This window comes from Pleurodeles waltl, chromosome 5 (assembly GCF_031143425.1).
Source record: "Pleurodeles waltl isolate 20211129_DDA chromosome 5, aPleWal1.hap1.20221129, whole genome shotgun sequence".
NCBI lineage: Eukaryota > Metazoa > Chordata > Amphibia > Caudata > Salamandridae > Pleurodeles > Pleurodeles waltl.
In genome coordinates this window covers 301,276,897-301,304,676 of record NC_090444.1, presented here as the reverse complement: position 1 = coordinate 301,304,676, position 27,780 = coordinate 301,276,897, and the positions used below count along the sequence as shown (strand labels likewise).

At 46.2% G+C, this 27,780-nt stretch overlaps 1 protein-coding gene across 1 annotated transcript in view; it reads right to left on the bottom strand.

Annotated features, from left to right (window-relative positions):
• Positions 1-26,459, bottom strand: part of PPP1R21 (protein phosphatase 1 regulatory subunit 21) — a 448,835-nt gene extending 422,376 nt beyond the window's left edge. The window contains exon 1 of the mRNA XM_069234042.1: positions 26,170-26,459. Coding sequence (XP_069090143.1) covers positions 26,170-26,223 — 54 coding nt within the window. The 5' untranslated portion in view covers positions 26,224-26,459. The remainder of the gene's footprint in view (positions 1-26,169) is intronic.
• Between the last annotated feature and the right edge of the window lie 1,321 nt (positions 26,460-27,780).

Here is a 27,780-nt window from a genome sequence, read left to right as displayed (position 1 = left end):
CTCGCGCTCGCCGCAGGGCAGCATCTCAATCTCTGGAATTTAAAAGTTTGGCTATCACCGGCCTATGCGGCGCCTGTGGGGGAGGTTGAGCTGCAAGTGCTTGGTGTGCTTTCTCTACCACAAACAAATCAAAAAAGGTTTTGTGATCTAACAACTTTACAAGCAAAAGTTTGATATATTTTTCCATACTGTCAATTGAAGTTGATTCCGCAATACCCACTATGCGTCGATTGTTCCTTCGGGAATGGGCCTCCAAGTCCTCGACTTTCATCTGAAGGGCCGCAAGTGTTTGCCCATGGCAGATTGGGTAGAGGTTAGGGTGGTGCGGTCATCCTCCATATCTGAAATGCATCGCTCGGACGTGTCAAGGTTCTCCGTGTGTTTATTGAGTCTTTCAGTCATTCTATCCACCCTGAAGGATAACGAGTCAATTTTACTGTCAATTGTGGACAAGCGTTGCTGAATGGTTGCCAGAATGTGCTGAGCCCCCAGTGCTAGGCATTGGTCCGACCATTTGCTCCTCCTGCTCCTTGTGTGATTTGCGCTGATCGAAGTGGAGCTTGAGTCGTCTTTTATCATTTTTGTTGATGGCGGCTGGTGAGGGATGGGGGTGGAGTCGTCACAGTGACAGTGAAGGCAAGTGTGGACAGCTATTGTTATTTAGTTGAATATTTATATACTGCTGGCAGTTGATTCAACTTCACCTCTCATCCCCCCTCTCTTCTGATGGCAATCTCCTCCCACTGGGGACCAGGCTGTGGCGACAAAAGCGAGCGTGTGTGTATATGTGTGTGTGTGTGTATGTATATATATATATATAAGCGTGCCACCCATTTTGTAAGATTGGAATGCAGACCACTTAACTAGCTAACAACAATTTTGAATGCTTGAGATTACTCGTGACGAGGTTAACAACATAACGGTTTGTGAGGTGGATACTGGCAGTTGTCCTTTGGGTTTAGCGTGAATAAAGGCTTAGAGAGAGGGATTGATATATTTCCTAGATGTTATATTTTAATGCTAGGAAAGGATGTCAGAGGAACAGATGGAGTACAGAATGGAAAATAAATTGGAGGGAATGGCTAACAAGGCTTTAGGGAAATTAACAGGGTCGCTAATTGATACCAGTTGGAGACATTATAGCCAAGGTTGAAACAAAGATTTTTTTCAGGGACAGGTTAAAAAAAAAGTACAAAAGTACTGAACTAGCAGAATGTGCAGGCCGGGTTGGAAAGGTTCAAGGGAAAAGAACATCAGGGGAGATAAGTCATAAAAAAATCTAAGAAGATTAGGGTAGGAAAGAATAGTAATTTGAATGAAGGGGTGAATTAAATAATTTGTGCTACAGACAAGGACGGTGGGCAGGATAAAGGCCTGAAAGTTCTTCCAGAGACGATTGGTGATGGTGAGCCATCAGAACTTGAGATAGACTTGTCATGTTCATCATAATTTGACTCTGACCATGAAGTAATAAAGGGCAAGGATAAAGGAACATCAGACAAGGCAAGTAAGGCAGCAGGATCAAAGACAGCAACACTCGATACATTAGGGGATGAAATGTTTGGCCACCTTTTGATAAATCATCCTGTATCCCCTGAGTAGGCACCATCACAACATGTGGCAAGTTACCTTCTGGTCTGTGTTTTTAATAAAATCCAACTTTTCTGCCCACCAGGCTGTGGAACATCTACATTTCTCCAAGTATCTCCCACACACACTGTACAATTTTGTTTCTAACAGTTTGGCATTAGTCATATATGTGTAATAGGACAGATTAGGGTTTATGCTGACCTAAACAAAACTGTCATAGCTTGTTAATAAGACTCATTTCAAAGTTCTGCCATTTCAAAATTCTTGATGTACATCTATAAATATACCAACATTTTTAAGACAAATAAGTGGTTCTCAGGCTAAAGAATTCTACAACTTGACTGCTGGAATATTTCTTCTGTAATACAAATAATCTGTAAAACAGTGTTGTCAGGCCCATCTATCGGTTAAACTGCATTTGCTTTCCCTCAAATGTGAAGGGCATAAAATGACACATGAATTATAGTTCCAACTAAAAGCAAGTAATTGAGTGACATAGGCAACAGCTACATGCTTTCTATAGTTCCACAGTATCTCCCTTAACAATATCTTTCAAACTTCAGGCCTGATTATTATTTGATTAGTAAACGTAATGAGCATCTCATAGTGAAGTTCCTTTCCTGCAGGATGCAAAATGCAATTTGATAACATTAGTAGGTAATAGTGCTTAAACGATTCATGGCAAACCTATTGGATTCTAGGTCAGAACCAGAGGCTCAATTTATGCATTTCACTTTATCTGTTTATCGCTCAATGGTCCTTAAGAAAAAACACCTCCTCTTTCTTTGCTGCTCAGCAGCAAGAAAAGTTAGTTACAGCAATTAGATAGAGGAAGTAATTACACTTGAACAGAGGTTCCAATACCTGCTCTCGATTAGTTTGTTTCGGTTTCTGCAGCTTGTGATAATTTGACTCACTTTTATATGAAGGTGAAAGTCAAGCCCTGGAACCCTGCCGACTTTCCCGTCCTGTGGGTGTCTGGCAAACAGCATCAGGGCTAATACAGAGGCTTGAAGGGTCGCAGGCTTCTCCTAGGGACCGGCCATTGCCATCATAGCCACGGGGCCAAGTGTGTACATGCGGAGGTACACTTAAAGGGAACGGAAGGTGTTTTTCATGTTTACAAGTGTGGTGTCACTTGACAGCAATGGGGCATGGAAATATGACAAGCCAGACCTGACGGGCCTTACTAGTCACTGCTTCTGCATGATCGGTGAAAGAAAGACACAATGCCAATGAATTGCACAAAGTCCAAAGTCCTTAAATGTTTAGTAACAGCATGTTTTTTGCTGATTTTATATAGCACGAACTTGGCTCAAGGGGATTAGAGCACTTCAATTACACAAGCGCTAGATTACATTAAACAAAGTCAGATTCACATGTTTTTTAGACATGGGTAGATTAAGGGTTTTGCCCAGAATCACTGGATGTTGAGCTGATGCCAGGACTCAAACCTGGTTCTCAAGAGTCGGCGGCTCTGATTGTTAGGCCACATTGCCTCTCGTTGCATTCAGGTTTATGACCCAAGGGGGTGATTCTAAGCATTGCAGTGTCTTAAGGGATATTTTCAAGTTTTCTGCTTTACCTCTTAAGCCTGGGGAGGCCAGCACAGTGTTTGTTATGCCTGCATAAGCTGAGTGCCCAATTTATATCGGGGTGATTGCTGATTTTGAGGAAGTGTTACACCACAGGCCTTAAATCTGCTCTCGACTCGCCCATCTACCTCCAGCTGAGCCACGCTGTGACCCGTAAGTGCCTTCTCAGCATCCCACATTGTACTGTGAGACACTCTTTACATTCACCAAAAGCCTGGGGAATCTGGTGGGGGACCATGGAGGGCCATTCTTAGTTTTGCTGGGCGGTTGGTCAGGAGACTGTCTTTTCTTAGGGGGCCATGTTCCTGCCCTCCAAAGTCCTTCATCCCAGAATTCCTCATATATGGAGGCACTATCATGTTTTCCCTGTTGTCTTTTCCTATCTGTCTTACACAAAGGGAGGGGGGGGGTTCAAATCCCCATACTACCTCCCATATCAGAGCCTAAACATACACAAGGAGTTTGGGGGATCTAAGATAAACAAACCAATGTAGGCCTGTTTGAACTTATTGGCACGCCCCTACATTTGGGATCAACCTGTTACAAGACATGGTTGTGGGAAGGGAGCCTACAGAGGGGATTCCTCCTTATGGAATAGGTGGTCTCACACACTTTATAGTGTCATGCTTCATCATATGACCACCTACCCTTATCCAGGTAGGATAGTACCACCTGGGCGGACTCAACCTAGTCATTAAATTAATTTTGAAGGACTGCAGAAATGATAACTATCTGGATAATTCAAACCAGAGCAGTAGGCGAAGGCATTCATCCTTAAACATCTGTTGTGGCATTATCACTGTGGCTCTGCCCGTATCTGCTGGTTTTATCACTATAATAGTATCTGATGTGAGGCGTTGTAAGGCTGCTAGTTCTTGGGTGCTGGTGTTATGAAACGTATTGGTAGGTAGCTGTTGCAGTTTGTCAGCCTTCCGGCTCATGGATTTTTCAAAAGCCAGAACCTCTGGTGGCATTTGACTAGTGGGGGGCAAAATTTGGATTTTGGGCATAGGCAAATTAGGGGTAGGATGTTCTCAAAAGAAAGTCTTTAGTCAAACTTTGCGGAAAAATTCTGCAAGTTCAGTTCTTACTTTGAAGATGTCTATTTTAGGGGGAGGAACAAAACCTAGTCCCTTGTCCAGTTCTCTCAACTCTACTTCGTCAAGGCACCTGTTGCTTAGATTAATTATGGTACTACCTCTGCCTGGAACATCATGCACTGTCTTTCAGTGGCTCGGTCTTTGGAAACTCTTCTCCTACTCTCCAATTGACCCCCCCTTCTTTTTTCTCTTCCCCTCCCTTGGATGGTTTTGACATGTGTGCGTTTTAGTTCAACCAAGGTGTCCCAATCACCCATGGTTCTGGATAATGTGGTGTCTCCTAGCAACTTTTCGTTCCACCCGTACTCACTTAGCAGGCCGGAATTTGGAGTGCGCATTGGGCAACCCCTTTGGTTCGGCTGCCTCCCATGCTGGGCCCATTTGAGTCCGGGGCCTTTTTGGTAACACAGCTGGCCCTTGTGGGGCGACGCAGCCTCGCACTGATCATTTCCTTGACTTTCAGACTCAGTAACTGCCCGACGACCTCATTGATTCAGATTCACTTGTCCTCTCATGCAGTGTGTGACTATAAGGGGTAACTCCCTCTCCACCAGCCCAGGGCTACTCGCCCGACCATGACAGGGTAAGAGACCACATTCCCTTCCTTATATACACTGTTTTTAAGATTGATATAGCAGTGCTTCCACAGCAATATATGTTTACATGGTGTGTGTTCAGTCTTTCCCTATCCAATATGGTGGATTTCTACTTCCTTTGTCATTACTTCCTGTCTTTGAGCATATAAGGGTCAGAACTGTCTGTCTCTTTGCATTGCAACACCCTACGCTCCTGCATCTTCGCTCAGTTGCTTATTCTTCGTGGATTCTTCATTCCTGCCTGTGATCCTGTCTGCTGGTGATTCTGATTCTCTCTCCTGATCCTTCGTATTCCTTCTGGACTTCATTGTCTGCAATATTCTGAGTCCTGTTACTAGCCTTGGATTCCTCATCCGCTCCAGGCTTCTTCCGCCTCCTGGGAGTCTCTAGTAACCATCAGACGGTTCCTCCCTTTGGGCTTTTTCCTCTTGGGGACACCTTTTGCAAGGCATTGTCTGCTCAGGTGTTCCATTGTCAGCAGCACCATAGCTACCAGAAAAGGTTGTCCCTACCTCGGGCAGACAAGAACCTTCAAAATCCAAAACCGTGAATCTTCTCTTCACAGAAAGACCAGGAAAAGGAATCTGCCCAGGAAGACCATGACAGGAAGTCGACCCATTATATTAGTTGACCATACCACTCTGGGACAGCCTGTATAAATATATAGATATCTTCACCTACACGCCATAGCAAGGGCTAGGAGTTAATTCAAGATGTGGAGTTGGGACCAATTCTTCACCCTCCCTGGCAGATGATGAATTCATTGATGTAACCCTACCAAGAGCTTTTTCTTCTGCTTTGGAGCAGCTAAGCAGAAAAAATCTGCTGCTAGTGGCGGAATGTAATATGAACCCCATACAGGAGAAAGCATGAGGTCTTCTTGGCCGTTGAACCTCAGGGACCCATGAGGCCAAAAGTGGCAATACTCCCCTTCCTCAGATGCCTTTGATCAGCTAATGTAGGCTTTCTTGAAAAGGCAAACTAACGACTTGCAAGGATTTTTGGATAATGACCACCATGTGACTACATTTCTTCTCCTCACCTCCCCTCAATATGTAAGTAGCATGATAAGGAAACCCTTGGACAAGGAAGTCAGGAGACATCTCAAGGGGGAGTGCTCAAGACCTTCCTTAGAAGGCAAACTAGGGTTAAATCCAGAAATAGATTGCAAAATGGCCAACATGTTTGTGAAAGACTCTGTAGACCTGGCAGCCCCTGGTGTGATCTTCCCCCAAACATTTTTGCTAATCCCCTCAGTTTGCTTAAATTTGTTTTTGTTGGCTTTAGGACTCTGTGCCTTTTCACACTGCTAACCAGTGCTAACATGCTTGTGCTCACTCCTTAAAACATGATAAAATTGACCATACTCCTGAGTGGCATATTTAATATGTATACACCGCTACTATAATGGTAGAACACGTACCTAGAGCCTGTAAATGAAATGTTACCAATTGGCCTACCACCCTTACTGTGCCACCAATTGAAGTAGCCTTTTAAACCATATCTTAGGCCTGCTATTGCAGTCTGGGTGCCATTTTAAATTGCCAATTTGACCTGGCAAAATAAACCTTTTGCCAGTCCTAAACCTTCCTTTTTAATGCATATAGGTAGGCCCTAGACAGCCCAATGGTGCAGGGGAATTAAAAATGTGAGCATGTATTATTAAGTTGTATGTATCATAGTAGTAAAAACCACCCACATTTGTTTTTCACTACTGTGAGGCCTACCTCTCCCATAGGATAGCAGTGGGTTCCTTATTACATTTAATAAGTGATAACTTTTGATTAAGAACAGGTAGAAATATCTTGTTGGGGCTCAAATGAATTGTAATTCTAAATATTCTTTAATTGTAACGTTGGATTTTAAGTCATAACTTTGAAAATGTCCATTTTAGAAAGTTGGCATTTTCTTGTGCTAACCATTTGGTGCCTGCAGCCTGTGTCACGGGACTGTGAACAGAGCGGCAGTTGGTCTTTGCATTCCTCCCAGATAGCGAGACAAATGGGTACTACGTGTTGGCAGGTCGGAAGGGGTGGAGCTGTTCCCTGCCCCACTTACATTTCAAGGGTGAAGCCTCCAGCACACTCACAAAGAACTTGACACAGGTCCTTTGTCACCCAAGACCTCTTGGAGCCCAGACAGGGGAGGACAGAAAATTGCAGAACCAGATGTGGGTGGGTGGAGGGGTGGCATTTAGCCTTTTCACCCAATTCAAAGGCTGGCACCAGGTATAAATACAGGACCCTCAGACCAGCTCTTCAGTACACTCCTTGACTTGTTAACATTACAGAAAAAGTCCTCCCTTGATCCACATAGGACTGCCCGCCCTGCTGCTTGGGGCCTTGTTTGTACCACAGAAGACCACCCTGCTGCTTGAAGCCTGCCTTGTTCTTCAGAGGACTACCCTGCTACTTGAAGCCTACCCAGCTCTCTGAAAAGGAAGACTGGACCTGCCCCATTCCTCCCAGGCTAACTTGTGTGACTCTAAGGGTTAGTTGGCAGACCTCCTTTTCTGAGCTAAAGGAACACAACAAGCTCCTGAGGCCTCCCTACAACTGCAACACTGAGCTGCTACAACCGGCCCTGCCAGGACCTGCAACAGAACCTGTCTGAGCCCTGCTGGCCTCTGCTGGAGTGAGGTCCAGATCCCCAAGAGGTGCCTCTCCAAGTCCTGGAACCTTGACTAGCAGTAGCTGAGCTCCTCCTGTGAAATCCTGAAGGTTTGAACTCTGAGCGCCAGACTTTTTGAAAGAAACTTTCAGCGGTGCTGACCTGGTTCTTGTATCCAGCCTACACTCAATCACACTCAGCCTGAACTTATGACTGACTGTCTCGGTCTAGCATGACTAGATACCCACAGTTAGTGCTTTCTGCTTCTTGGTGCCATTTTCACATAAACCTAAAACTGCATCTCTCTGGCTCTCCAGATTGTTTTTTTGTTGTTTCAGTCTCATTTTATTTATTAAACGTTCCTCTATTTTTCTGAATTGGTGTGGGATATCTATTGTGTTGTGTTTTCACTTTATCTACTGTTTGTGTGCTGCAGAAATACTTAACACAGTGCCTCTAAGTTGAACCTAACTGCTTTTGTGGCAAGCTACAAGAAAGGCAAGAACAGGTTCATTTAGAGACTTTTGTGGTTCACCCTGACAAAGCTTGTGGTTGTCGCTTGAGGAGCGTTTCCCCCTCAATCAAAACCCCAATTTCCTATAAAACCTGAGAAGGGGATAGACCAATTCTGGTGACCTTGTCAGGACAGGTTATTGGGTAAAGTGAGATACTAACAAATATTCTGGATATGGCATAGAAGAGCAAGGAGCCTGGTAATTTGATTTCTCCAGATAGCTTGTCAGGGTGTGCTCAGCGGGTGGTGGGTTTCCTTGGAAACGTGAACTTCTTATCGACAACCGACATACACTGTTCTCTGATACAAAAAATTGATACAAAGCGGGATAAACTTTCGATCAGAAACGCAGGTCTGGAAGCAGAAGGGGGTCTCTTTGGGGATCCTTACCTTCAATGACGAACTCAGAAAGTTCGCCACAACATTCTCCACAATGGGCAAGGCTCAATCATTAGAGTCTTCGGCCAAAGGGTTTTTGACAAAGCCAGTAGAGGCAGTTCCCATGTATTCATCCAAAAGTAGGGGTGGGGGTGTGGGGAGGGGAATGGGGATCTTGCTCCTTTAAAAATGGAAAGAGATCACAAAGAATGCCTGGGTTCTACAAACGATCTAAGGGTTTCAAATAGTCATACAGAACTCCCAATCAGAGAAGGATTCCCAAATCACTTACCTTCTCTGAAGCAGAGACAGAGGTGAAACACAAGCAAGGAATCCATGGTTTGGAGGGGTGAACAAACAAATGAAGAGAAAGAAAGACTATGGCAGATGACCAATAGAAAGCAAGCAAATAGGTGTGACAATGAAGCCAACAAATGTTAGCATTGTTAGAAAACAAAAAGTCTTGAAAAGGAGGTGTAGGAAGCTGGCTCTGTACATACTATATAAAAATTAGATTTAGTGTGCACAGAGTCCAGGGGGTCCCCAGAGGCTTAACAGAGGCTAAAATAGATAATGCTCTCTTTTGTGGTAGTGTGGTCGAGCAGTTAGGCTTATCAGGGGGTAGCACAAAGCATTAGTTGTGCACACACAGGCAATAAATGTAGCACACACTCAAAGACTTAATTCTAGGCCAATTGTTTTTATATAACAAAACAGATTTTGTTAGTTACTTTATTTCTAGAACCACAAGATTGTGTTTGCAGGTAGGTACATTTGCAAGTAAGTATCCAACATAGATATATATATCACTTTGTTAAGTTAAATGGTTTTTGAGAAAATAGAGAATATCAATTTTAAAATGTGACAGTTCAACTTTCAGAAGTAATTCCAGGGGGAAGAAAAGGAAGTACAGTTTTAAATGTAAGTACCAGACTCTGGGGGTTAGGAAGTCCTTCGGTCGGGGTTGAAGTTAACCCCAAACACCCACCGCCAGCAACACAGGGCCGGCCGGGTGCAGAGGTCAAGGTGGCTGTCCGATTTACAATGGGATCCTATGGAGACTGGAGGCACTCGCAATCAAGTCTGCTTGCAGATGAGTACCCGTGTCTTCGGAGGGCAGACCTGGGGGGTTTAGAGGAGCATTGCGGGGGTGGGGGGTGCTCGGGTCAGCACCTACCACACACCCTCAGCAGCACAGGGACAGGTGCAGGGTAAAAAAAAAATGTTGGGCTCCCAATGCTTTCCTATGAAGGGCCCTGCAGGCCACAAAGATGCTTCAGATGAAGTCCAGGGCGCAGGGGGGGTCGGTTCCAGGAAAACAGAGGCTGGACGTTGCTGCACCGAAGGTCTGATTCCCCAAGGCCAGGAGGCTGTGGGTGCAGGGGTACCTTTAGGCGTCAGGAATCTTCCACTGGTTCTGTCGCGATCGGGGGGGTTCCTCCGGATTCAGACTGCAGGCATCATCGTGGTGGACTGGAGGGGTCAACCCAGGGTGGGCACTTGCTCAGAATCGCCTAGGGACCAGCTTTAGTTGGTTGGGTCACAAGGACACAGGCCGTCGGCGACGGGTGCAGAGTGGACAGGACTCGCGGATCCGGTGTGGATCTTGAGTCCTTTGCTGGTGTTTCTTTCTGGACAGGGCCGCTGTCCATGGAAGATCTTGGTCCTCTGGAGTGCAGACAGTCGTCTGAAGGCTTTTCAGAGATCGCTCGTCCTGCATGACGCGTCACCTTCTTTTTGCAGGGCATCAGAAGCTGAAGACAGGCCGGTAGGGCTGGGGCCAAGTCAGTTTGCGTCTTCAGTCTTCTCTGCTGGGGGTCAGCTTAGCAGTCCTTCTTATTTTCTTCTTTCTTCTTGTGAGGTCGCCAGTAATCTGATGAGCTAGGTTCAGGGGAGCCCTTAAATCCTGGATTATGGGGCATTACAGGGGTCAGAGGGCAACAGCCAATGGTTGCTGTCCCTGAGGGTGACTACACCATTCCGGTGTCCACTCCCTTTGGGGAGGGGGGACACAGACCTAACCCTATTGGTCCCTGCCCTCCAAACCAAGATGGAGGATTTTCAGAGGAGGGGGTCACTTCAGCTTGTGACACCCTAGGGGTGGTCCTAGCTGAAGTTGTCACTCCTCCTTGTTTCCCTAATTCTCCCACCGGACTTGCCACCAAAAGTAGGGCTTTGTCCAGGGGGCGGGTATCTCCACTAGCTGGAGTGCCCTGGGGCACTGTAACAAGAGGCCTGAGCCTTTGAGGCTCACCGCCAGGTGTTACAGTTCCTGCAGGTGGGAGGTGTGAAGCACCTCTACCCACAGCAGGTTTTGTTTCTGGCCTCAGAGAGCACAAAGCCTCTCCCCCCCATGGGGTAAGAAACGTGTCTTTTAGTGGCAGGCTGGCACAGACCAGTCAGTCCTGCACTAAAGGATTGGGTAAAATACAGGGGGCCTTACTTAGATGCCTTTTGATCACATTTTCCGATAAATCCAACACTGGCATCAATGTGGCTTTATTGTGCTGAGAGGTTTGATACCAAACTTCCCAGACTTCAGTGAAGTCATTATGGAGCTGTGGAGTTTGTAATGACAAACTCCCAGTCCATATACTCAATATGGCCACACTGCACTTACAATGTCTAAGAATGGACTTGGACACTATAGGGGCCTATTGCTCGTGCAGCTATGCCCTCACCTGTGGCAGGACTGTAAGGCCTGCTAGAGGGGTGACTTACCTATGCCACAGGCAGTGGTTTGTGGGCATAGCACCCTGAGAGGAGTACCATGCCAACTTTGCCTTTCTCTCCCCAACAGCACACAAAAGCTGCAAGGTCAGTGTGCATGTGATAGGTGAGGGGTCCTCCAGGGTGGCATAATACATGTTGCAGCCTTTGGGGACCTTCCCTGGCCACAGGGCCCTTAGTACCATGGGTACCTTTTACAAGGGACCCAACTGTGTGCCAAGGGGGTGCCAATTGTGGAAAACAATGGTACAGTTTTGGGGAAAGAACACTGGTGCTGGGGCCAGTCCAGTTATCACCAATATCAGGCAAAAAGTGGGGGGCAACAAGGGCACTTTCCTACAGGAGGAGCATGCACTCTCTAGGCGAGACCTAAAAATGGGCACTGGCTTTATTGCATATGAGGGAGTTTCTGAGTGACTTCTTCCTGAATGAGAAAAAGGACAAAGGTCACCGTCTAGTAATAAAATTCAACTTATTGCTTACATACCGCCATTTTAAAATGGTGGCTGCACAGCGAGAAAAGGAGGCACCTTCTTATAAGCATTTTGTTGCCAACTGATTGGATGGTCAGTCTGGAACTGAAGGATACAAATCTTACAATCCCCATTTTCCCATCTCTCAGACGGTTCCGCCAGTTTGTGTGGAAGCACCAGATATATAAATACCGGGATCTACGCTTTCACCCTTTTCTGTGCCATTTTGCTTCACTAAGGTGAAGGGGGCCAGCCACAGAACTAGTAAGATCCAGGGGTCTCAGACTTATTGTATATATAGAGATATCCTTCTGATGAATTAAGACCCTACTCGTCTGGGCATTGCTTTGGACTTGGCAGAATCTTTTCTTCAGGCATTGGGATTTGTGATCAATATGGGAAAGCCTGGAATCTCCTCAAGTCAAAATACAGGGCCCCATTATGAGTTTGGTGGTCCCATCCCGAGACCGCCAAACTTGTGGGGAGGAGACCACTGCCATGGCGCCCCGCCCAAGAGCATTAAAATGTTCCGCTGGGCTGACCGGAGGGAACATTGGAGCACGCAGTCCCTGCCGGACTGCCTGGAGGGAACAGTGCTACCATATTGGTCTTGACTCCCTTGAGGCCAATACCGTAGCACACAACACCCTCTGAATGCGCACGTCTGCAATGCCATGGACATGGGCAGTGCAGGGCCCTCCTTGTGGCCTCCAGCACTGGGTTTCTGTCAGCCTTCTCATGGTGGGAAGCCCACCATGAGAAGGCTGGAGGAAAGCAGAGTTCTAATCAGCCAGGTGGCGCTAAACTCGGGCTGCCCTGGCTGAGTACAACTCAGTACGCCCACCAGGATTGTAATGTGGCGGTCGGACCGTCAGTGCGTGGTTGGCAGTCCTTGGACCGCCAGCTTTGTAACAAGGCCCATAGTCTGGATGTTGTTATCGACTCAGCCAAGCAAGCGGTGCAGCGTTCTCAGAGAATGATGGTGCTCAACAGGAGAGCACTGAGGAGGATCCTTTAGAGTAGTTGGGTCTCATTAAGATAGCTCACCAGGTTGGTGAGACAATTAGCCTTATCAATCCAGGCAATATTCCTAAGATCCTTACACTAATGGGCATTACAGAGGGTCAAAGCATGACACCTCTGGAAAAGTCTGAAATATGTGATGGAAATAGATTGGATGGAAGAAGCCTAGATGAGATCTAGTGGTGGATGGATCACATAGAGGCATGGAACAGCAAAACCAGTTTTGGGCCCTAGAAAATTTTGCTTGCAGCTACAGGAAAAACGACAGAAGGATATTATGCCACAGATGGCACTGAAGAAAGACTTTCCTAAGAAAATATGCTAGTTGTGGTTTGGTGTAAATCATTTCAGTAGTTTTTGAGACACATGCATATGCGCTAGATGTGCCTGAAAGGGTTAGCACTCCTGAATAAAATTATGAGTTCTCAGTCACATTTGTATTTTTCAACCAATCTGATTGGCTGATGAAGGGGAATTACATTTTTGCCATCTTGAAAATTATGATTTTTGCACTAGGAGGAAAGAAGGTCTACAGCAAATGACTAGAGGTACCTGGCTCCAGATCCTGTGCCTGGACCTACGGGAGTGCTTAGAGAGACAAAGGGGAGTCAGAGACGAGGTGAATGGCAACAAAAAAAAGTGTCACTATTTTCCTGGTCATGTGGCTGCTATTTTGTATTAATAAAAAAAGGCACAATTTAAAAAAATGTAATTTTATCAAAATATGTTACGGTTAACAAAAGTCCTTAGTAGAATGCACAATCAAGTGATGCATGTCTGGCCTAAGGTCAGGCCTTATGGCCAATCAGCGCGTCCACAACCAAAGGCTTCCCAATTGTAACAGTATTTGACCTGTCTTCCGGGTAGAATTTGAACTAGCTTAAGAAAGTGATTCAACCCCACCCCCCATCCTACTTTGAAGGAACCAGGTTTCTTCTTTGTCCATTATTTCCAGGGCATCATCCAGCTCTGTTAACGTGGCTATATCAGTGCTATAGCGCCACTAAAGCCTAATTAGGTTGCAATGTTAAAATATTTTCTATATTTTTTTACAAAAAAAATGGGCTGCTGTGGAAGGTGTGGAGTTGTTCAGCTAACCAATGTCAGCAGCAGCTTTCTTTAGTAAAATGGTTGACGTGGTATTCAGTACACATGTAGGGAGTGCTCCAGTCTCAACGGGGCAATTAATGATATGTTTCCATACTGGTGCAATGATCACTACTATGTCTTTGGTTAAGGACAAGGGTAGGAGATATTCATCAAGTAAAGATAGGCATGAGGTCTTTATTGATTTTGTTAGGGGTTTCTCAGGTACGAGGTCAAAAGTACCCAATGTGTTTTAAAGCTCCTCTCGTAATTGTCTGGAGAATGAGGAAGCCTGGGTAGACAATGGCCTCCCCCTCACCTTTTGAGTGCTGATATGAACGAATTTTGTGAAATTTTCACACTTTTTAGTTGAGGTGTCCACAAGAGTGGGCTATGGTGATTTGGGTATTTTATTAATCAAATGAAATCGTTTAAGTGGCCTATGTCTTGCTTCCTTGAGTGGGTTCTGAAAGAATGAGGCTTTAAATTTAAGGATGATCTTTTGTAGACTTCCCTACTTTTAGGGCATTAAGGTTTGTTGAGGACTCTGGAGAACCATGGTGTAAACTTATTTGTTTTTCCCTTTTTAAAAGAAAAGTCAATTTTTAGTGCATTTAAGGATGCAGTTTTCTAGCTGCTTGTTAGTTGGTGTACAGGCTTTGCAGGAAAATTTGCTGAAAGGGATGATACAGAAGTTGTGATACTCTCTGCTAGTGCTGTGACATTACTGTCCTTTGTAGTTCTACAATGTATTTATCTGTAGTTGGGCTGTCCTCTTAGTACTGTTTTGGAGACTGATCTCAATAGAAATCTAATGATGGTCAGACCACCGTACCACTATATATGTGATAATATATTCTCTGCTCTACCTTATAGGGATATTGCAAGTCACAGAGGATCTCTGTGACACTGGGGATTTAAACAATTTGTGGTAATGGTGATGGTGTGCCCATGTATTATAAGGATAAAAATAACCACGGCCATACATTAAAAGAATATTGCAAGTCATCTCAGAGTTCCATTACATTATAAAGGAACACAGTCTTTGGCCTTGTTCCTCTACATGGTCGTGGACCTTCTAGATGGTAGAATTACCCTTACACTATACACCAGGCGATACTTTATCTTATGTTTCCATTAGAAATGTGGCAGTAATTTCGCTGCTGCACTGAAAGGTGAAGCTTCAGAATACTGTTTGATTAATTCTGGTTCTTAGACACGATAAATTCCATGAGTACTTCTAGAAATATATTATTTTCCAGGGCTATCTCATGTAGCACTGCATATGAAGGACGAGTTGTTGGGTTAATTTAAATTTAAAAGGCATTCCAAGTGTTTGAAATTGTAATCTTGAATCAGCTTGTAATTGAGCAAGTCATTGTGGATCAGAAGTACTTCCCCTCCTAAATTGAGTTTTCTATCCTGTCTAAGTATGGAGCAACCTTGAAGTAACAACAGATCCACTGTAATTTGGTAGTGACTGTTAAGACAGATTTTGTAAACATGAGAAATGCGACTCACTGGAAGTGAGTGAGCCTCCGATTTCAATTGTGTGAGCTGCTGCTGCTGATCTTCAATTGTGCTGCATACAGTTCAAAGTGTCATGTGTCATCACTAAGGTTAAAAAGATGTCTTCTTAGAGTCTCAGCTGGAGTCAGTTCTTGGACTTAAAAGAGTTATTTGATTATCTGAATGCTTTGGAGTAATTTGAATGATGTTGTGAAGTTCCTGTAGTTTACTTCCTGCATCTCGTCAGATGTATTGTTTACACTTGTATTAACAGTCTCGTACACTTTCTATTGGCTGCTTAGGTATACTTTTAATTCGTTTTGCACTGCAGCAGACATTTTTATGTTTTTGTATGAGCTATCACTTTCAAAATGTCGTAAGAAACAGAAAAAAAACATTGTTGGCTGGACTGTCATATTAAAACTCACCTCGGGGCTGCTAAAAGACAATTCTACCTCCTGTGGGGAACCTGAAGCCCCTGAAACAAGTGGTCTTTAATTACAACAGGTTCTCTCTGCGCTGGGCCACAAAATCCAAGATATTAACCAACCTCCTGGGTAAAAACATCAACATGATTTTAAAAGAAATGCTCATTACCTATGTGCAACTCAAAGGCTCGAAAATTGGTTTTTTTCTTAGCTTTTTTTGTCGAGCAGGGTGACTGACTTAAAAAAAAAACATGGGCATCCGTGTTGCTATTTGCGCTCCAAACTTTACAGTCCAACTCGAAGAACGACAACTGACCAATACACAACCTACAGCAGGGTAAAACAAGCATCATTCACAGAACTGAGATGTGAAATACAGGGGAAGACATCAAACACAACTTTAAATGATTTCAAGCCCGTTTTAATTCTGCATACTCACAATTGTCAATATGATATAATTATTAAAATGGGTATTACACAAATAACAGTCCATAAATCAAACCCTAGATGTAAAGGCAGTGATTCAGCTGGCACATCCCTCGATGCTAAGAGTGTTCTGCCTTCACTTTTGCATGCCCCTGGCCTGAAACCAGAACCATGAATTCTGGAGATATGGCTCTCACTTGCGTGGCAGCCACATTACCCTTTTTCCTGCACTGTCAGCGTTCCCGGTTAATATTTTTAAAGGGTCTAAAAATGTCATATTGCTTCTACTTTTACATTGCTGCCTTCGGCCTATTTTATTTTTCCAGTTTTCTTTTTATTTTTGGTTCAGCTATTTTTAGTTTCCAATGTTTTCCAACACCAAAACACTTGTACACCATATAAATAAAATTAAGTGAGCGCACCCTTTATATAGAAGACCTGGCTACTGCTCCTTTAATGTCCTATCTCTCACTCTGCCTAATTTCACTCACTTCTGCTCCATCTCAACATTCAGCTCATTGAGCTATCAATGTTTCCGCCAAGCCTGGCCTAGTCTTAACTCATAAAAAGCAGTGCCAATAACATCCTTACAGTACAAACTGTAGTAAATATAACAAGTGCGATTATGTAAATTACATAAAATCTAGCTGAAGTGACAACATAGATATAGAATCAATTACTGAGTCTTACTTTTAGTAAACTGAAGAATTTATTAAAAATTGTTAAAACAATGTACACAGTTTCTTGATCTATCCCCTCATTGAATGAGAAGTGATACATATTATCATCACGTGATTAGGCAGCTGACAAGGAGGAGTTGTCACAGACCGGCTAGCATGAATTTTGGAAGAACGAAAAAAGCTTGTGTATTAGAAAACATCTCCCATAGCCCCTTTGCAAGACACCTGGATGGCGACAACCACGTCATCTTTACATGTACACGTAACTGGAGGACTTGGTTTGACACATGATTAAACCAACAGAGAGGCTTAGCAACATTCAGTAGGTGTAGTCGATGGATTAGGGAGGGTGTGAGGTTGGAGATGAGCTTCACCCTTTGCCTGGAAGATGAAATGTAGCTGGGGCTAACGGGCTTTCTAATTTGTGCCTTACAGCTTGCTGGAATTGTGAGGATGAAAATGGGGGACATGGTACATAACTTTTCCTCAGAGGTATGTACCTCTTCATGCAATCGGCGGCCGATCCATTTGGCCGAGCTGACATTGGACAGTGCCAAAATAGCGAGTTCTATTAAAAGCAAGTCGAACGTGAAGACTTATCCTGCTGTTTGGTTTTAGGAAGCACCTTTCAGCTTCAAATTAGGTCTCCCCTCTGTTGAGGAAGGATATTTATAACTGTTTAATTCATACATTTTACTGTGGAACAAAATGTAATTTAGCTTGTTTAGGTAGCTTGATGACACAGCAGTTTCATGGCATTTTAGTTGGTCTATTGTTATGATGAATATTTGTGTTAAAACTGCACCACGCTTTCGAAGTGCACTGTTGACATAAAACTTCTGTTTCCCTATTACGGTTCCCAGTTCCACCACCTTACTAAGTCAGTACCAAGGCGGAACCTCTCCTTCTTATGATAAAGACACCATCAAGACCTCAGGTGGAAACCTGCAACAAAGGAGTAGGACCACATTTGCCCATCTCCATTTAACTACAGCTCCACAGTGAGTGACAGACCCTGTTCTCTCTCAGGTGGTGATCATTCACAAGATGTGAGGAGCACAGGAGTAGACATTCAAGGCTGTATTCTGTGTGGCCCGCCACTGGGAGCTGTGGTTACATTTGGGGGACAAACACTCTGGTGTACCAGAGAGATTGTTTCTCCTTTAGGTCATTATAAAGGGATTCTGCAACAGAGACTATGGATGCTGGATTCCATTTACACAAGTCGCTAAATAACCTGACTTTCTTTATGAACAGTAAGGCAGCTACCTTGCCAGTCCATCAGGAGTTCAGACTATCACATACAGGGAGGAGATATGGCTCCATCATCTACTGTGTTACATAGTAAAATGAAGTCGCAGGAGGTGAGTGCATCAGAGAACAGTGACTTGGTGACAGACATCAGTAGTTGTATTAAACGTGCAACAGTAGGCACGCTTGGGGTGGAGATGATGATGGTGGAAAAAGATGTAATTTTCATTCCCCATCTTCAATTTTAGGCACTGCACACGGAGGTGGGGAGAGTGGGGTGGTTTTGACAAAGGGAGAGAATGGTGCCACCTCTGCATGAAGGAGGGCTGGTAAGATTGATCTTGAAAACCACTCTTGCCTGCTCAGGAGTCAGTACTTCTCTCCATCCAAAAACCATGCCAATCTGCCCCTTTGATGTTTCACCCCTAGGGTGACACTGTCTCTCCCATTTATTTCTTCTGTAGCCTCCCTTGCATTCTACTCCACTGAGGTATTCAAGCATCAGAGAGATATTTTCAAATGAGCCTGGAAACTTCAAGAGGACTGGCTTTTTTAACAGGTGGTTTTGAAAATCTCTTGGCGTGAGAAGTGTGGAGTTAGAATTACAGAGAACCCACTAACTCGACAGAAAAAGACTACTCAAGAGAAAAAATGGTAAATAAATGCATTTTAGAATATATTTTTCTACGCAAGCAGCGGGGAGTTAGAACTGTGGACAGCCCACTAACACAATAAAATGAGATTATCGGAGAAGGAAAAAGAGAGGTTGAAAAGTCGAGGAATATTCGCCGGTTTTTATACAATATTATTATGAATATGAAACTAATATCTCTCCCGCTTTGTCTATACGAGGCATGTATTATGCTCAGCAATAAGAAAGAGTCCAGAAATGAAAATGTTTGTGTGGGTTTTTATGTGTCTATGTTTTTAATTTATGATGTTTTTAATTTTGAGGTATACATTTTTGTTATATTATAATAAATAATATAGTTTATATGTTATTGTAATCTTGATCCTTGTGCATATGGCCATTTCCATTAACTTATTTAGTGAACTGAGTCACCTGGGGAGTTTTTGAATTTTCTCTGTCAGATGGCATGCCAGAAGACTTAAGGCCTGATTTAGAGTTCAGCAGATGGCTTTTTTTATAAATGTGATGGATATCTTGTCCACCATTTTACAAGTGCATTATATCCAATGGCACTTGTAATACAGCAGACAGGATATCCGTCACGTTTGTGATGGAGTAACGACATACAACTGAAAATGGTGAGACCTGCTGGAGATAAACATGGCATTGTGGATCCTGATGTAGCCCAAATTTTGCAGGCTGGACAAGCTATGCAAGTCTATGTCCACTGCAGGGCTTCCTGCTACAATGTCAGTTGACTTAGCTGTGAGGACAGTTATAAAGAAGCAACACACAGCCCCACAAACAGGAATGACGCCAATAAGGAGTCCTCACCCACAAGATGCAAAAAGTGTCAAGGACTTTTTGTCTCCAGGGCAGTTTCCACTCTTTCTCTATGGACATCTCTCCCTCTCTAGCCTCCTCTCAGGAATGCAGTGAGAAACGTGGGACTTTTCACAATTATTTTACCTCAACAAGAACACAGGAGGAGTCATTCGCTCTTGAACCTGCTTCTATGCTACATTTCAGTGTAACTCAGCATCAATAAAATGGGATGGTGACAGTGAGTGAAATCAGATGTGTCTGGGAAACAGACACCCACACAGTACCAGGGACTGTGATATTCACAGCCTGATTTTCCTACCATAACTGGGCTTCTGTGTCTCTGGGGCTTTTTGCTGACTTGCACTACTTTTCATCTTCTGCATTTGAAAGGCTGATAATAATGGGATTGTGGTAGGAGCGGCTTGTCAAAAAGGTACGTCTTAAGTGAAATCATTAAATGGTTAGGATTACCTGGAATGCCCTGGAGACCTGCCATTCATGATCATATATATTATCCTTGCTGATAGGATGGCATATCACACTGCCACAGGCAGTGATCAGCAAGTGACAAGTTCAAATTCCTGCATTCCCAGTTCAGGAAAGTGAGTATGATTAAAGGTGAAATAGTAAAGAGATGTTTGTGGTGGAATACATCAAACAGGTTCCTTCATTGCGTTGTTTGAATTCCTCTGAAGTAGTTCACCGAGACAGGTGAGCCTCCATACCACAATGTGATCTAAAACACAAAAGTGGTAACAGTGGAAGCTCTGGACCATCACTTCAGCCCCAGACTGCTATTGCTACTGAATATCAAACGTGAGAGGCACTGTTAGACGATATGGGGCCAGATGTAGCAAACGTTTAGCGACTCGCAAACGGCAAAATTTGCCGTTTGCGAGTCGCAAAACGCGTATCCCAATGCAGAAATGCATTTTGCGAGTCGTTACCGACTCGCAAAATGCATTTCAGACTCGCAAATAGGAAGGGGTGTTCCCTTCCTATTTGCGAGTCGCATTGGGATGCAATACCATTTGCGACCGCATATGCGGTCGCAAATGGCATCGCAGTTACCATCCACTTCAAGTGGATGGTAACCCAATCGCAAATTGGAAGGGGTCCCTATGGGACCCCTTCCAGTTTGAGACTGGCCCCCAAAATATTTTTTCAGGGCAGGGAGTGGTCCAAGGGACCACTTCCTGCCCTGAAAAAAACCCGAAACTAAAGGTTTCGTTTTTTTTTTAGTGCAGCTCGTTTTCCCTTAAGGAAAACGGGCTACACTTAAAAAAAAAAAAACTGCTTTATTTAAAAGCAGGTCGCTAACATGGAGGTCTGCTGACGTCAGCAGGCCTCCATCTTAGCGTGTGCCTATACTCGCAATGGGGCCGCAATTTGCGACCCACCTCATGAATATTCATGAGGTGGGTCTTTGCGACCCCATTGCGAGTTGCAGTCGGTGTCTGAGACACCGTACTGCATAGCAATTTGCGACTTGCAAATTGCGAGTCGCAGGGACTCGCAATTTGCAAGTCGCAAATTGCTTTTTTGGTACATCTGGCCCATGCTTGCATATTGCATTAAGGTGGTAGCTGCCCCAGCACAAAACAGATATCCTCCTTGTAGCAGAAATCCTTTCTACAAACCGAAGAATATTAAGCATCCTTTGTTTGCAATTAAAACAGTAAGGATCCAAAGGGAAATCTTCATCTTAGGGTAACAATTAGGCAACTAATTGGAGAATGCTCCTCTCTAACTGAGCATCAGCAAACAGCATTGCAGTAATGAAAATACCCTTGTCCCAAATGGTCTTACCGCTTCTGTGGTGATATCAGCCAATAAAGACATTCTGCTCCTGAACATTTTAAAGAGCTTTGGCATGTCTTAGAGAACCAGCACCTTTGTTGTAATACTGCTTTCCATATTTTTGGCAACAAATGTTTCTATATAGATATATTCTTTTTGATTAGCTTATCATCATTAACTATGCAAATTGTAACATTAGAACTAATTTCTACGTGCTAGTTGCTCTAACCCTCATCACTTCCCCAACTTTGCACTACTTTTCAACTTATGATTGGATGATGCACCCTTTTCATCTTTCATAAGTACTTAGGATTTAGTAAAATGCGCATGAAATTTGATCACATCACTGTAGGCTGAGCAGTCTTTGGCTGCTCAGCTCATGGTGAGCAGTCTGAGGATGCTCAGCTCACAGTGAGTGAGCATCCTGTGGAAGCTAAGCTCACGGTAAGCAGTCTGCGGATGCTCAGCTCACAGTAAGCAGTCTGCGGATGCTTATCCATCAATAAACAGCCTTTGCATAAGCTGCCTTTGGACATTCAGCTCAGGGTGCGTAGTCTGTGGATGCCCAGCTCACCATGTTTAGTATGTGGACTTTCAGCTCTCTCTAAGCAGTCTGTGGTTGCCCCACACAGTGAGGAGTCCATGGATGCATAGTTCATAGTGAGAAGTTTGCAGACTCTCAGCAAGGAGGCTGCGGCTGCTCAGCTCACAGCGAGGAGGCTGCGGCTGCTCAGCTCACAGCGAGGAGGCTGCGGCTGCTCAGCTCACAGCGAGGAGGCTGCTGCTGCTCAGCTCACAGACTTCCACTGCCCAGCTCACAGACTTCCATTGCTCAGCTCACTGTGAGAAGGCTGTGGCTGCTCAGCTCACAGCGAGGAGGCTGCGGCTGCTCAGCTCACAGCGAGGAGGCTGCGGCTGCTCAGCTCACAGCGAGGAGGCTGCGGCTGCTCAGCTCACAGCGAGGAGGCTGCGGCTGCTCAGCTCACAGCGAGGAGGCTGCGGCTGCTCAGCTCACAGACTTCCACTGCTCAGCTCACAGCGAGGAGGCTGCGGCTGCTCAGCTCACAGCGAGGAGGCTGCGGCTGCTCAGCTCACAGCGAGGAGGCTGCTGCTGCTCAGCTCACAGACTTCCACTGCTCAGCTCACAGACTTCCACTGCTCAGCTCACAACGAGGAGGCTGCCACTGCTCAGCTCAGCGCAAGGAGGCTGCCGCTGCTCAGCTCAATGCAAGGAGTCTGCCGCTGCTCAGCTCAATGCAAGGAGTCTGCGGTTGCTCAGCTAAACACAAGGAGACTGCGGTTGCTCAGCTCACAGCAAGGAGACTGCGGTTGCTCAGCTCACAGCAAGGAGACTGCGGCTGCTCAGCTCACAGCGAGGAGGCTGCGGCTGCTCAGCTCACAGCGAGGAGGCTGCGGCTGCTCAGCTCACAGCGAGGAGGCTGCGGCTGCTCAGCTCAATGTGAGGAGGCTGCGGCTGCCCAGCTCACTGTGTGAGGAGGCTGCGGCTGCTCAGCTCACTGTGTGAGGAGGCTGCGGCTGCTCAGCTCACTGTGTGAGGAGGCTGCGGCTGCTCAGCTCACTGTGTGAGGAGGCTGCGGCTGCTCAGCTCACTGTGTGAGGAGGCTGCGGCTGCTCAGCTCCCTGTGTGAGGAGGCTACGGCTGCTCAGCTCACTGTGTGAGGAGGCTGCGGCTGCTCAGCTCACTGTGTGAGGAGGCTGCGGCTGCTCAGCTCACTGTGTGAGGAGGCTGCGGCTGCTCAGCTCACTGTGTGAGGAGGCTGCGGCTGCTCAGCTCACTGTGTGAGGAGGCTGCGGCTGCTCAGCTCACTGTGTGAGGAGGCTGCGGCTGCTCAGCTCACAGCGAGGAGGCTGCGGCTGCTCAGCTCACAGCGAGGAGGCTGCGGCTGCTCAGCTCACAGCGAGGAGGCTGCGGCTGCTCAGCTCACAGCGAGGAGGCTGCGGCTGCTCAGCTCACAGCGAGGAGGCTGCGGCTGCTCAGCTCACAGCGAGGAGGCTGCGGCTGCTCAGCTCACAGCGAGGAGGCTGCTGCTGCTCAGCTCACAGCGAGGAGGCTGCTGCTGCTCAGCTCACAGACTTCCACTGCTCAGCTCACAACGAGGAGGCTGCCACTGCTCAGCTCAGCGCAAGGAGGCTGCCGCTGCTCAGCTCAATGCAAGGAGTCTGCGGTTGCTCAGCTAAACGCAAGGAGACTGCGGTTGCTCAGCTCAAAGCAAGGAGACTGCGGTTGCTCAGCTCAAAGCAAGGAGACTGCGGTTGCTCAGCTCAAAGCAAGGAGACTGCGGTTGCTCAGCTCAAAGCAAGGAGACTGCGGTTGCTCAGCTCAAAGCGAGGAGACTGCGGTTGCTCAGCTCAAAGCGAGGAGACTGCGGTTGCTCAGCTCAAAGCGAGGAGACTGCGGTTGCTCAGCTCACAGCGAGGAGACTGCGGTAGCTCAGCTCACAGCGAGGAGGCTGCGGTAGCTCAGCTCACAGCGAGGAGGCTGCGGTAGCTCAGCTCACAGCGAGGAGGCTGTGGCTGCTCAGCTCACTGTGAGGAGGCTGTGGCTGCTCAGCTCACTGTGAGGAGGCTGTGGCTGCTCAGCTCACTGTGAGGAGGCTGTGGCTGCTCAGCTCACTGTGAGGAGGCTGTGGCTGCTCAGCTCACTGTGTGAGGAGGCTGCGGCTTCTCAGCTCACTGTGTGAGGAGGCTGCGGCTTCTCAGCTCACTGTGTGAGGAGGCTGCGGCTTCTCAGCTCACAACGAGGAGGCTGCAGCTGCTCAGCTAACGACGGGGAGGCTGCGGCTTCTCAGCTCACTGCGAGGAGGCTGCAGCTGCTCAGCTCACAACGAGGAGGCTGTGGCTGCTCAGCTCACTGTGAGGAGGCTGTGGCTGCTCAGCTCACTGTGGGGAGGTTGTGGCTGCTGAGCTCACAACGAGGAGCCTGCAGCTGCTCAGCTCACTGTGAAGAGGTTGTGGCTGCTGAGCTCACAACGAGGAGCCTGCAGCTGCTCAGCTCACTGTGAGGAGGTTGTGGCTGCTCAGCTCACAATGAGAAGGCTGCAGCTGCTCAGCTCACAATGAGAAGGCTGCAGCTGCTCAGCTCACAACGAGAAGGCTGCAGCTGCTCAGCTCACAATGAGAGGGCTGCAGCTGCTCAGCTCACAACGAGGAGGCTGCGGCTGCTCAGCTCACAACGAGGAGGCTGTGGCTGCTCAGCTCACAACGAGGAGGCTGTGGCTGCTCAGCTCACTGCAAAGAGGCTGAGGATGCTCAGTTTAAAGTCAGGGGTCTGGAAGTGCTCAATTCAAAGTGAGAATCTAGGAAACATCAGTTTACATTGAGACATCTGAGACAGCTCTGCTCACTGTGAGAAATATGGAAACGCTCAGCTCACAGGCAGTCTGTCGGGCGATCATTTCCTAGTTAAGAGTTTGTAGGTGTTTAGTTCACAACAGTCTGTGAAAACACAGCTCACAACAAGAAGTCTTTGGTTGCTCAGTTCACTGTCAAAACTCTTAAGAATACTGAGTTCACTGTTAGGCCTAAAGATGGTATGAATTAGGTGGATGAGTCTGTGGATTATTTTGTATACAGAGAAGAGTCTGGAATCCTCCAGCGCGCAGGAAGGAGTCTTGCTGCAGTATCTCGGGATTCCAGGGATGCTACAAATTAGATGGCTGACTTTATTGATGTTTTGCTTACAATATGTACTCAGGGGTGGTATAGCTCACAGGGAGCCACCTGGCGTGTCATGTCCCACAATGTGGAGGGCTGGGTGCTATGAATGTTCTGGCTCAGAGTGGGCAGTGTGTGAATGTGCTTGTTGAAAGTAGAAATCTGCACATGGTGAGTAGTGGAAAAATGACAAGATATAATGCCAGAGGTTTGAGGTATTCTGTCCCACACAGAGTATACAGTAGATTGGATAATGTTCTCTGATCGCTGGAACTCTACCTGGTGGCCTGCCGAACTCAATTAAACACACTCACCTTCTGGCAAGCCCCACAAAGCACGCCAGAACAGTAATCGACAACCATCTCACCATCACCGGGGAAGTGAATGCAGTCTCTGTCTCCAGCTGCCACACACAAAAGAGGTGCTGTAATATGTTCAAATGGTTTCCAACAAACACTTCCAGAACCGTCACTGAAGCCCTCATCATCAGCAAGCTGAACTACAGCAATCCACCTTATGCTAGAATCAACGCTCAACTGACCCTAAGACTCCAGATCATACAAGCCTCTAAGGCCAGGCTCACCCTGAACTTCAAACTATTACCTCACACCTCAAAGAGCTCCACTGACTCCCTGTACAAAAATCAGCACTGTTCAAACTCCTTGCATACACATACAAAGCCTCACACAACACTGGCCCCATGTACTTCAACAACAGTGTAAACTTCAACAAACCTGCCAGACAGCTCCACTCAGTTGGCATCCTCCTCGCACACCCACACGCAGAACCAAAGCCAGCAGTTGTGCCTTCTTCAGCCTCGCTCTTGAAGCCAGGAATGACCTGCCCCTGCACATTCTGCAAGAAACTGAAGACCTGGTTCTTCACCAAGCGGCGACCCAGGCTCGGCCCATACATCTCCAGCTTCAGGGCCCAGAAACCCTCGCTGGTGAGTTGTGTGCTATACAAATACACATTACATACTCACAACCAGTAGAAGGTCCGTCAGCGTGACAGCCTGTGTGCAAACATAATCCTTAGTGTGAATCTGGTACTGCACTAAACACACTGCTAGTCTAAACAGTAAAGATGCACAACTATCATTTGAAGCACATTGGGCACAGTGACTCTGCAGAAGAGCAACGCTCGGCAATGCCACTACGCGGGTCACTCCTCCCCAGTGAGTGCACTTAATATTACGAGCATCCTCCCTTTAATGTGAAGAGGTGACGGGCTGGTGTGCTCGTCCTACCTTAGAGTATTCCTGCGCCAGTTTCTGATACTTCCCCTGCAGTTCCGCAGCCATCCCTTCTCCCTGTCGCTGCTCTGCCCTGCTTGGCGGGGTCTGTCCCTGGAGGTCTCCGGGTCGGTGGCAGGGTCAGCTCAGGCGCTGCATCTCGGCTGCAGTGTCTTGCCGGATGCGGGGTGGGCAGTGGTAGCTGACTCCTCCAGCGCTGGGTACCGCCCCTCCCCACCCCGGCCCTTGTGTGCTGGGAAAAGAAGAGACGGGGGCAGGTCTGAGCTCCGCAGCCCACACCTCTTCCGGCTCATACACACTGACGAGCAGGCATCTTCCGGCGCCTCCTGTGAGGCAGAAGAGCGAGACAGACAGGAGGGCGAAACTGAAGCAGGGAGAGAGGCGAGCGAGGAAATTACCCCGAGAGCTGGGACACAGAATGTACAGCAAGAACGCAGCGCTTTCATACCGACGCATGATGAGACTGAGGAAAGGAAAACAGTGCGTTGTCAGAGAGACCGAAAACGGGACGATTGTAAGCCCAAGGCTGAAATAGCAACAGAGAGCCTACAAGAGACACATGAAAGGCGATCACGGAAATGGGGACAAACGAAACATAAATAGAGAGCGAAGAATTTACAGGGCGAAGCATGATATTCTGCATTTTGGCGCCTCTGTATTCCGCAGGATGGGAGGATCGCAGCTTCAAAGAATATTTTGGAGAACGGAGTAAAATCCTTCAACCTTGCATAGTTCTTAATTTTTCAGTCTACTATCCCGGTGTATGACTCAAAAGGCCATTACTATATGCACATGCAGTGTTTTATAATTAGGAACACTGGAATTATGTGGCATTTTAGCACCAGATTAAGCGTCTTTGTTGAATGAATTATGAAGAAACGTCATATTTTGTGGCATATTAAACGACTGAAGGCAAAATATGATACACATTCTGTAGTATTATCATCTTGCTATTGTAACGCTCATTGATTCAAAAGTGATCCCAACACTGTAGAAAATGCATGTGTTTTTGTAATAAGCCTATTCACGTTCAAAAATCCATATTGAAAATGTTATTAAGCAGCACATATTTTTCTGCAGGGAAGCACGGAATGGGGTTTTATTAATAGCCCTTTATAGCATAGAGTGGTCGAAAAGAAGTGTAAATAGGTGTAAAAAGCTCTAGGTAAACAAAGAGCATACAGGGTAAAAAGAAAGGTGAGAAGGAAAGGCCAGTGAGTGGTAAAACGTGCAAGAGAAGTTGAACAGGATACAGAATAAAGGAGATAGTGAGGGAAATACACAGATCCAAAACCTGAATTTGTAAAGCAAGGAAAATCATCTGTGAGGCTCTCAAGGCACTTAATTATAGGCACGGGGACATTAAGCAATTTGCACAGAATCACAAGATGTTCAGCTGCTGCCGAGATTCAAACCTCGTTCCCCCAGCACCGAAGTCGGCAGCTCAGGTTATTACGCCTCATCTTCTCCTATGCACAGCATGGTGAACAAGTAGGTGAGAGAGGGAGAACCAAGATAGAAAAGCAAAAGTGGGATGCTGGGGTGGTAGATAAAGTGAACAGAAAGAGGAAAGGTAAGAAAGAGAGGAGAGGCATACACCAAATA